At 39.2% G+C, this 12,161-nt stretch overlaps 1 protein-coding gene and 1 pseudogene across 1 annotated transcript; both read right to left on the reverse strand.

Moving 5' to 3' along the window:
• Positions 1-1,490: 1,490 nt before the first annotated feature.
• Positions 1,491-3,151, reverse strand: LOC127785168 (stem bromelain-like). Its single transcript, XM_052312591.1, has 3 exons — positions 2,615-3,151; positions 2,157-2,524; positions 1,491-2,023 (listed from the first exon to the last, which is right to left on the reverse strand). The coding sequence occupies exons 1-3, from the start codon at positions 3,084-3,086 to the stop codon at positions 1,766-1,768; spliced, it is 1,098 nt and encodes a 365-aa protein (XP_052168551.1). The 5' UTR covers positions 3,087-3,151; the 3' UTR covers positions 1,491-1,765.
• A 2,226-nt stretch (positions 3,152-5,377) lies between these two features.
• Positions 5,378-7,959, reverse strand: LOC127783849 (ervatamin-B-like; annotated as a pseudogene).
• Between the last annotated feature and the right edge of the window lie 4,202 nt (positions 7,960-12,161).

Here is a 12,161-nt window from a genome sequence, read left to right on the forward strand (position 1 = left end):
TAGTAGAAAACTTTGAAATCAAATCCAAGACGTCATGTTTTCCTGTAGTACATCATACTCACTTAGCCATGACCTTTATTGATACACGAAATGTATTCATTGCCTAGTAATAATTAAGGTAGCACGCGATAACAAGCAATCAATTAACCATGCGTCACTCTTCTCGATCTATGGTTGTGGTGTCAGATAAATGGAAATAAGGGCATGTTTAGATTTACTGGCAAAATTTTACATACTATCACATTGAACAGAGGATGTATATTGATGTTGGATGTGCACTTGACCATACATGTTGGGACAAATCTCAACAAGTGTATTCAAGTTCTCTCTGTGTTCAATGTGCTCAACTGTGAGCCATATTTACATATTTATACACGGGTATATAAGAGGAAATTTCTTTAATGCCCCTAGTCCTATGGTGAATCTAGAGTGGCTGGCCGGTGCCGGCCCTTGGGCTATTGGTAAGATCCCCGGTGACGGGGGAAGGTGCCCAGTAATTAAGGGAGCGGCGCCGATTCCCGAGAGCGCCCGCTATTACCCGGGTAAAAGCATGCTCCGGGTAATAGCGTGCGCCGTCCCGTCATCATCAACGGTGTCAGGGGTAGTTGGGGCGCGTAGTGCGCATTCATTTCAACCCACTAGCGTCTGGTCCTCAAACTTGAGCCGTTGGGTTCGTGGAGCCTTGATTCCCTCCGGGCCACGCTGCTAGCTCCGAAAACCTTGCCGGCATGCGAAGCCCTCGCGAGGCTCCAAAAGCCACTGGTGCTCCGGAGCCTCGTTAGGCTCCAGAGCTCGAGGTGGCCTCCGAAGCCGTGACAGCTCTCCGCGATCCTTGCTTGTCTCCGGAGCGGGGGCTCCGTCCGGAGCCCAAGGTGGTATTCACCCTCGGTCATCTCCCTGGGGAGGATGGCTCCTCGAAGTCCTGCAAGCCCTTCAGAGACTTGCCATTTCATCCGGAGCCATTCCCCCAACAATACATGTTTAGATCTCATTCGGCCCAACTCTCAAGCCGACCCATGTCCATCAGCATCAACCAAATTAATATATAATGCCGATATAAGTAACTCTAAAAGAAAAACGTGTATGGGTCTAGTTGAACTCAAAAGATGGAGCTGTTTTTTCATGTGTTAAGGATTCCATGGCTTCTTTTTTAATGCCATCCAAATGTATTGTTCTATTACAATGCCTATGTTATATATTTTTTTGCAATTTGTATAAGCTTGAACTTACATGTTGTGTAGTAACATATGTCATAATGATTTATCTTGTCACTTCTTTTATATTGACTATTTGAATGAAATGGAGAATGAGGGGACATGAATTCCCTCAAGGGAAAAAAATAATTTTCTTCAAATGATAAAATGTAGAAAACGACACATATAAATTAAAAGTAGAGCTTTAATTATTGCCTTCTCAAGCACACATAAACATACAAATATATAAATGCATACAACAAACACATTGTTTTTTAACAAGACCCATGCATATATAAGTGCCCACTCTCTTTTTTTTTTACATGTATATATGTCTACTTGTGCGTGTGTGTGTATATTATATAATTTTATTTATTTAGTTATGAAAGTGTTCTCACTATATATGCATATGTAAATACAATTTTCAACATCTAGGAGAGTCGTGTTCATGAGACTACAACCTCACTCGATATCGTATGGACCCGTACCACATACATATATATTCACCGGGCCGGCTTGAGAGGATCACATCTTACTATATCGATATCTAGTATCGGTGGATTAATGAGTTGTTAGTAGGAGGCAACAGCGTCGACCATGGAAGAAATTGCAGCGGTTTTCTTGATGGGGTAGATGGCAGACATGGCTATTCCACATAGCCCCTCCTTAGCTGCTATGTCGCGTTTCATGCGGATGTAGCCACTCTCTCCCCATCTAGTACCCCACGAGTTCTTGACGATCCAATAGTTGATATTGTCTGTTGTCACGCCATACCCAACCGCTATTACTGCATGGTTTAACGATGTCCCACACGGTCCATTAAACACACCCTGCATATATATGTTCATTAAAACTTTCTCATAGAGAAATGACCATGCATATATATGTTCATTAAAACTTTCTCATACAGAAATGGAGTTAATTTAAACAACTGAAAACGAACTTAGATCTTGCATGGTTCACCTTACTGTACAACTGGAAGTTACTGTTAGCCTCGATGGCCACCGAGACGGGCTGCTTGTACACGCTCTGCTTCAGGGCGGCCTCGTTGGCGTAGGCCACCGACGCTGCGCCGTCCATCTTCACCACCGGGGTGCCGGCCGCCGTCCTGCAGGCCTGCTTGGTGGCAGAGTATGCTGGATAGTACTGGCTCAGGGCGATCCCCTTCTTCACGGCGAAATCCGTTAGAACCTTGGAAGGGTACCCGCCGCTGCAGTCGCCGGCGCCGGAGCAGTCCAGCACCTGCTGCTCCGACAGCGTGTACAATTTCCCCGTCACGATCGCGTAGGCGCTCTCTACCACTCCAACCGCCGAGAATGCCCAGCAGCTCCCTTTTTTTTTAATTTGGATCAGTTCATCAATAAATCACACAATCAAATCATTGATTAATTTTAGGCTCTTTAATTTAATTTAATACGTACCGCAACCGCCTTGGTCCTTGACAGGAGTGACAGCTCCATGCTGTCTCCAGTCCCACGCGGTGGGCACGTCGCCGACCACCTCCTCCTCCTCCTCGGCTTCGGAAATGGAAGCAAAGGCGCCAGTGTCAACCTTGGCGCCGGCGTACATGGCGACGAACTCCTGGAGCGTCATGTCGGCGAACTTGTTGAGGCCGAGCTTGTAGGTCATACCTTCTTTCTTCTTGAACTCGCTGACATACCTGGCGTTCGCCTTGAATGCCTCGAACCTGCTCTCGATGTCGCCGAGGTGCGACGACGACGACGAGGCGTGCACGGCGCGCCACCTCTCGTAGAGATTCCACATGCTCTGCTCCGACTCCAGGTCCTCGTCGGTGAATGGCACGTCATCGTCGTCGTGCGCCGCCGTTGTTACCGCCATGGCTGCCACCAGCAGAGCCAACAACCCTACTGCTAACGGAATCTTCATTTCCATATGTGTTACTGTGCTACGTATCTTAATTACCTAAGTAGCTAGAGGATCGATCTGAGCTAGGTAAAAATTACTTATGATTGTTGTTTCTCAATGATGGGGCACGCAGTGGAGGCCGCCATTTATAGGCAGCTCGATCGCTAGCTGCAGGAGACTACCTACAAGTTGAGCTTGATAAGGTCTTTGTAATTGTTCCTCCTCCTCCATCACGACCGAGAATATTGATTGCATGTTGTTTTAAATATACATCACTTGTCTTTCGGTAAATTTTAGATTAGGAGTTCTGATAAGGTACTCGACCCACTTACCATTTTCCAAATACAGCTGACTCGCCATAATACAATTTGACTCTCAATTTCTTGTAAAAAAAATCCCTTAAAAAAAGATCCGAACAAATTTTGAAGGAGTACGTTTCTGTCATTGTTTGACATTTGCATTTACGTACTAAGCTAATTAATTCTAGTAATTAGTGATGCTATATTTCGAACGAAAAAGAGCATGTATTCTTAGTCCAGTACAAATTTTAATTGCAGAGACCATGTCAATTAATGTCCAATTGTACGATGCTAGGGAAATATTCTTTAATTATAGATAGGTGACCACAGATTATTGATCGATATGTTAACTATGCAATCAAGAATTTAAGCTAGTGGTAAATCCAAGTTGATTTCATGGTTTAGTTTTTAGCTCCTTGCGCTGCATACGTTATAATTGCGTAAGCGTATACATGCAAGTTCGTACGTACTATTGTACATGCAACAAGGTTAGTTGGGGGAAGGATCGATGTCGATATATCTCAGCTTCTGTAGACGATGGCCGAATTGAAAAGGCCATTTCAGTTGAATTGGTCTCATCTTATTCGTGCATGCAATTAATATCTTAGTTTTAAGATAATGGGGGCCTGCAATTCATATTCATTTTAAGTTTACATTAACTCATTCAAATTGAAGAAAAGTGTGAGACCGAAATCAATTGGTTCGAAGACATTAAATTTGATAGAGAATCGAGATGTCTACACTTCGATTATCGCTGGTTGGATGGTACCAACTGAATTTCTCATTTTCTTTGTTTTATTTGGGATAACTCCATTTTATACCCTATTAATAACACACCCTATATATATGGGCCTGGTCATGGGATTGTGAGAAATTACAGAATATGAGAAGTAGTACAATTGAAGGGGAATAATAACTACGATAAAATCTAAGAAATGTTATTGACAAGTGCCTAATTCCAAAAAATATCATCAACAAGCGATTTTTGTCGCATAAATGCCATATATATCCGTAAAGACTTATTAGCGACCAAAATATATTTTGCGTATAAAACTTAAAAGCTAATGCTGAAAAACAAACTACATTAAAAAATACTATAAAATAATGTTTTAAAAATTTAACTAACTTCAAAATTATATTTGAGCAAATATGATTTTTTTTTCAATTATAAATCGCATTTGAGGTCAAATATCAAGAAATAGACAATGAAAACAAGTGGAAGCTAGCAGAGCAGACAGGGAGGGAAAAAAGACAGAAAAAATAGAATGAGAACGGATAGGGCCATAGGGAGGGAAAAAAAGGTCGCTCGTTTCTTCTTCTTCTTCAATTAATTCTCGGTCTCTCTCCCCATCCCACATGGCATTTCTTATTCTTTTACTTTACTCCCTCCCTCCTCCGCTCTCCTATGTCAAATTTAAAGTTCCACCAATAAGGGTGGCATCCCTAGGCTCGATGATGACAAGTGCTATTGTTGTCCCTTATCCCTGATCCGAAGCGTTGTCACCCCCTACCACCTAAATCTCACTCCGGACCAATATAGCTAATTATATTTATATAATAACTTTTGCAAATTAAGATATAATTAACATAAGTAATGGTACGTACGTACAACATATGACTATATCAATATGCTCAAAACAGTGTCGAGTAAAAATTACGAACAGCAGTACACGTGTGTATAGTACATATAATTCTTAATATGAGAGTTTATTTGTTCCTATTTCAAGCACACCAACATAAAGTACATGCATGCAAGTATATATGTGCAGGCAGGCACACTGTTTTATTCAATCCCGGCACACTTAATTTTGCTGCACGCGCACTCTTTTTTTTATTAAGTACATACTCCGCACTTAATTATTATTATTCCACATCATACGCGTGTACACGTACGTGCATATTTATTTACTATACATCACGTACGTAATTTAAGCACGCGTCCATAACACACAGAACCATATACAGTAAATACGGATATACTCCGTATGTATAGAATGGTCTAACACCCACGTGGTTGGCTTAGTACGCAGCGACAGTAGCAGCAGTAGTAGAGGGGGCAACGCCGGTGGGGTAGAGTGCCCACGTGGTGATGCCGCAAATACCCTCGTCGGCTTCGATGTCACGGATAATGCGGATGTAGCCGTTCTCGCCCCATGTTGTATTCCACGAGTTTTTCACAATCCAGTACCGCGGGCCGTTGTGTACCTTACCGTATCCCACCACCAACACCGCATGGTTCGTCGCCGTTCCGCATGGCCCGTTGAACACACCCTACAAGTTAATATAATTGTTGTCATTGGTTAATGGAGTATATAATCCGATCGATCTATATATATTTATAGCTAGTGGAGACGTAGTACAACTAACGTACGTACCCCTGTGTAGCTACGGAAGGCGTCGCTAGCTTCGATGAGAACTGCCACGGGCTGATGGTACACTGCGTTCATCAGTGCTTCTTCGTCGCCGTACGCCACTCTGGATTGACCAGTGATCTTCACAATTGGAGTCTTTGTCTGCATGCATGGGTATATATATGTACGCACGCACATATATATAGAGTACATATACGATCAACTAATTATTAATTAACCAAAAACGTTAATTAATTATCATGCATACTAGTAGTACTGATGAATTAAGTGATGATGGGAGAGGTAGTACGTCCTACTTACAGGGTCAAATTTGCACACGTCCTTCCAGGCCTTGTAGGGGGGTAGTACGGGGGTTGTCGGTTGCTGTCCTCGGTTATCCCGGTTTTGATGGCGTAATCAAATGCACTCTTTGGGTAGCCCCACTTGCAGTCGCCGGCACCGGAGCAGTCCAGAACTTGCTGCTCCGACAGCGTCAGGAGTTCACCTGTCTTGATCTTGTTGATGCTCTCCACCGCCGCAACCACGGAGAAGGCCCAGCAGCACGCTACATGCAAATATACGTACGTTATATAAATATCGTCTCGATCGTAAGCATGCAGCATATGTAAGTGGAGTACTAGCTAGCTTAATTAGCTAGTATCTGTTTAAGTTTTACTAAGTGTACTGATAAATAGTAATATTTACATTATCAAATTAGTTTTATTAAATCAATAATTGAATATATTTTTATAATAAACTAGCATGATGGTCCGCGTAGATTGCACGGCTAGTATCATTATATTTTCTGTCATATAATAGTATATATATATATATATATATATATATATATATATATATACACACACACACACACACACACACATATATATATTCTCAATGTATTTTCCAAATATATTAAAATGACAACATAATTTTTAATTTTTTACTAACTTTACGAAACTACATTAACTAATGTGTAATATTCATATTTTATTTTATATACGTGTTAGTTATTAATTATTTTTAATATCAAATTTTAGTTATTTGTAAATTATATTCCTATATGGACTCTAGACTCGTCTTTCAATATTTTTTTAATTCTGAATTTTTGTTATTCGTAAATTGTATTTCTATGTAGACTCTAGGCTTTTCTTCCAATATTATTTATTTTTAATTCTGAATTTTTATTATTTTTAATTGTATTTCCATGTGGATTCTAAACTCATCTTTCAATATTCTTTAATTTTTAACTTCGAATTTCAGTTATGTCTAAATTTTATTCCTATATTAACTTTAGACTCTTCTTCACATGTGTTTTTTAAATTTTGAATTTTAGTTATTTATAAATTGTATTTTTATACAGACTCACTTTTAATTTATTATGTTAATTTTAAACTTTAGTTAGTTTTAAATTCCTATATGGACTCTATACTCTACTTCTAATATTCCTTATTTTTTAATTCCGAATTTCAATTATTTATAAATTGCATTTCTATATGGACTCTAGTCTCCTCTTCCAATATTCCTTATTTTTTAATTCCGAATTTCAACTATTTGTAAATTGTATTTATATATGGACTCTATTTTTCTTTTTCTCCAATTAATATGAGAATTTCTAGGCTATGAGAGCGAACGTGGAGACTTTTTTTTTATTTCTTTAATAAGTTAATAGATAGATAGATTTGTCTTGGGTTGAAAATGTTACTATTTTTTTTACAAACTTGATTAAATTTAAAGCAGCAAAACGTTTTATAACCTGAAACAGAGGGGTAATATAGTTAATTAATCATGTACGTAACAGCAGTTCTTTTGGTCCTTGACAGGAGTGACAGCTCCATAGTCTCTCCAGTCCCACGACGAGGGCACGTCGGAGGCAACGGAAGCCCGAGAAGCGGTACTGGTCGTCGTGCGTTCGAGGCCGGCGAGGGGTCCGGGCCTGGCGCCGGTGTATTTGGCAGTGAACTCCTCCATGGTCATGTCGGAGAATTTGTTGAGGCCGAGTTTATAGGTCATGCCCTTCTTCTTGTTGGACTCACTCACGTACCTGGCGTTCTTCTTAAACACCTCGAACCTGCTAATCTTGTAGGCAAGGTCCCCCGACGGCGATGCGTACACGGCGCGCCACCTCTCGTAGAGGTTCCACATGCTCTCCTCCGTCTCCAGGTCCTTGTCCGTGAATGGGACTTGTTCTGCCTGCACCGCCATCGCTGCCACCACCACACCAAACAGCACTACTAATGACTTCCTCATCTGCGTTCAATTTGTGTATGTTACCAACTTGCTATAGCCTATAGCTAGCTAGACTAGTCGATCGATCGACCTATATCTCCTGTCTACGTGTTTCTTCACAAATCAGTCGAGCAGTGCATGAATAGCTCGTGGAAGGGGGACTGCCATTTATAGAGCTCCATCGTCGACTAATTTCATTCATTAATTAAACCTTGGGGACGAATGGGCGACAACGACGTACTATTAGTATTACTCGATCGATTTCTCTTTGAGATTAATTTTCGCTCATATACTCCTATCCTTAGGAGTTAGGACGAAGGAGAGCTACTGTATACCATACTACTCCCTCCGTCCCTAAAAATTTGACGTTGTTGACTTTTTTAAACATGTTTGACCATTCGTCTTATTCAAAAACTTTTGTGAATATTAGGAAAAAACTTGAGTAGTAGTAATAGTATATTTAACAATGAAAAATCAAATGATAGGAAAAGAAAATAAATAATTACTTTTTTTAAATAAGACGAACGGTCAAACATATTTAAAAAAGTCAACGACGTCAAATATTTAGGAATGGAGGGAGTACTAATTTGAGAGGTGAAAGATTTCGAAAGTTGTCGTAAGTTTTTTGGGTGGAATAAACATTTGAAAGTTTTTCACCCAAAAAACATGCGATGGTCTTTTTAGCAATTCCTATCTATATTTAATTTGTATTTGTATTTGTATTTGAAAGACCAACTATATTTGTATTGCAAAATATATGCAAGCTAGTCTCAACAAATAATTATAGTATATATCTATGAAAGAGTATTATCTAAAAACAATCTATGTCAATCTTGCAAGTGATAGAAAATGAGAGAAATCTTTGGTGTTCTACAGGAGCTTTGGCACTTCAAAAGCTTCTTAGTGGGATGGCTAACTTGGGCAGTTAGCGTTCCCCGGTGTGTTATTGGATGTGTGGGTCTCTGTGAGAGGGTTCAGGTACTCCTACTTTGTAAATATTTTGTAATTTATTTTTTCTTCACTCTAATGAAATGATACATAGTTCTCCTCTCCCGCGTTTTCGAGAAAAAATAAAAAAAAATCTATGAAACAGTACTATTCAATATATTATAAGATAAATACAAATTAATATATCTTCGTTTCATGAATCCAATCTAATTAAATATCTTAATTAAAAAGGTATTAATACTGAAAATTTTCCGAGTTTTATTTTTTTTATTTTCCAAAACAATGTGTTTTTGCAACGGATATAGTGAAAGCGCGCGTCTCGATCATCCTACCAAAGCAAATGGAAATGTAAATGCACGCATTGTTCGCATCGATCTCTTTGACTGCAAATTAACGACCAAATAATGCATGCATGCATGCGAACTCAAAATATATATCAAAACTAAAGGCAAGTGCAAACAAGAGACTGTAGATCTACATTTACCATACGTCCATTGATTTTGAAACCTAACTATCTGCAACACATATCGATCGATTATCCCTACCCAGGTAAACTAACACGTTATGTGTGCGTTTAGCCTGTTTTCCCAAGAGTTTTTGATTCTCGGGAACTTAGCCGATTGATCTTGCAGTGAACCGCCAAACTAATCGATCGTTCCATGATCGATTCCATCATCCATGAGAGATCTTCTACTAGCTAGTTCATTGTTTAAGCTTGAGTCGTGTGCCTCCAGTAAATACAGTACATGTACAGTCAAGTACAGTAAACAAACTTTTGCCGACATTAGTTAATTAAGAACTTGAGGTTAAGAGTTGTCCAGCTGTTTTGCGACTCTGTTACCAGTCGATGTGCCAACGCATGTTGTTATTCTATTTTAAAAAAAAAATACTTACAGTATTAGATGGCGTGCAAATACGGCGCATATATATGCTATCCGGATCCGCATGCTCCATCGACTCTGAAACCTATACGCTAACATATGTATCGATCGATCGATCCTTACCAGGATTCACAATTATGACGAAAACCAGTCGAATTTCGCAAAATTTCGACGTTTCGACACGGCTCAAAATTAAATTTCGATTAGAATTTCGAAGTTAAACAGTAGATTTGGTTGAAATTCAGTTGAAATTTATCGAAAACCATGATACCGATGGGACTCGAAATTTAGTGGTCAACCGGTAATGTAAACCCTGATCCTTACCCAGGTAAATTAACCTGTTACGTTGTATACGTATGTATGAATACAATTAATTATTTAAATCCATGCATACCCAGCCCCAGTATCAAACCATGTTGGAATTATCACATCCTCTTATCTGTGACGGCCTCTCACATGCGGGTTTTAGGGGCCGTTATGGCTTAGTCATATTAATCAGGCCGAAATAAACGCCGTCAAAGATATACTCGTACAGACATAATCGAGTTGTATATATCTAGAGCCCATCACCGATGTATCTCACTAGCTTTAATTTGGTTAATCATATCCAAATAGGTTGATCGTAATTGTGGGAGATTTCTCCGCCGTTGTCTGGTAACTACCTACCTATCTTCCTATCTTTCGTATAAGATGTCTTGGTTGGTTAGATCACGAAGAGCCACTGATCGATCTGTAGCCTCGTGCAGTAGCGAGAAGTCTGTTGGCACTATGTCGGTAAAGAATGCTTCATCTATATCTTTTGAGGATATTGAGAAAAGTATTTCCAACTGGAAGATTCCTAAGGTTAATATTAAGGAAATATATCGTGTAGGTACTTTTTCGTTACTTAGTGACTACTATATTAAAACAATTGAAAAAACTATTCCAATTAGTTCTTTGCATGAAACCCTGCATCTTCTTTCAGAAAGAGAAATCAATTCTATAAGAGCTAAACATCAATATCACTACCTTCACTTTGGTCTTATACAAGTTGCTATCAGATCCTTGACTAGAAAGGGTTTGAACGTCTCTGTTCTGGCTTGTCTAAGAGATTGCAGAAATAAAAGGTTCAAAGATTCCTTACTTGGCATGGTGGAAGCCAGCCTCAGTAATGGTCCTGTTTATTTTAACACCTTTCCTGATTTTTCTGTATCCCTCTCAGACACAGATATCCATAAAGTTCTCACTCTCAACTTACAAACATCTGGTTATGAACTAGAACCAGGGAGTGAAAACATCTCCGTTAACTATAGAGTTTACTACAAAGCCATGACAACTTTAGCACCTTGTGCCAAACATTATACACCAAAAGGCCTAACCACTCTCCTTCAAACCAATCCTAATAACAGATGTACTACCCCCAAAACCCTGAAATGGGATGAGATCACCCTGCCTGAGAAATGGGTTTTATCTCAAACTGTTGAACCTAAGTCTATGGATCAATCAGAAATCGAATAATTCATCTTATATCCTCAATATAGAGGAAGTAATTCTGCCATTAGAATTTGGAGACTCTGATCTCAATATTATCAAGATTATGGAAAAGTATTTCCCACAACACCAATATTTTATCCCTAAATATCCAGGGAAAGATCAAAATTATTATGAGACCATATTATGTGAGACAAGAAGTGCACAAATATTCCATACAAGGAATGGTGATGAATTGGGATTCACAAAATTATTGATCCAAAAAATTATAAGTATCGATGATTGGGATAAATCATCAAATCCTTATGTAGCCAGGACTATATATTCTACATCCTGTGCAAATAAAAGATATAACTATTGGGATTATTAGAAGGCCTGGGAAAGAGTACTCCTCGTACAAAATTCCCAGATGAAGCATTCATGGTTTATTCGCTTCAAAGAAGGATGTGAGGAGATACCACTGTGGTTTTTCAGTAATTGGTGGCTGAAAGCAGGGGCCATTCCTGAAATCCTACCACAAGAAATCATTAAAGTTATTACACAAGAATCAAAAAAGGATCTCAAGGAATATCCTTTTATCCTTATGCAATTTTGTGCCGAAACAGGGATGCCTTGGATACTAAAATGGGACCTCAATATTCAAAGAATGGAGTTCCCAGCAACCTTAAAGCGAAACTATTATGCAAGATGGTGGGATAAGTTTGCAATCACACCAGTAATTGAAGGAAGAAAGTTTCGAGCCAAAAACAAGAAATCTCATGTGGCTCAACTAAAAGAAGATATAACAAGAGAATTATTAAAGGCAAGACCCGAGTTGACAAAGGGAGAATTGCAACTTCAAGTATATGAAACTATGTTTAAAAGATTGGAAGAATCCCCAAAATCTAGTTCTACATGCAGAAGTCTAGACGAAGATATGGTACA

Source organism: Oryza glaberrima, chromosome 9 (genome assembly GCF_000147395.1).
Source record: "Oryza glaberrima chromosome 9, OglaRS2, whole genome shotgun sequence".
NCBI classification, from domain to species: domain Eukaryota; kingdom Viridiplantae; phylum Streptophyta; class Magnoliopsida; order Poales; family Poaceae; genus Oryza; species Oryza glaberrima.

Coding starts and splice junctions, on each gene's coding strand:
- LOC127785168 (XM_052312591.1), bottom strand. CDS start 3,086: ATGGAAATGAAGATTCCGTTAGCAGTAGGGTTGTTGGCTCTGCTGGTG. Junction 2,525..2,614: donor CAAGGACCAAGGCGGTTGCG/GTACGTATTAAA, acceptor TTAAAAAAAAAG/GGAGCTGCTGGGCATTCTCG. Junction 2,024..2,156: donor ACTTCCAGTTGTACAGTAAG/GTGAACCATGCA, acceptor ATATATATGCAG/GGTGTGTTTAATGGACCGTG.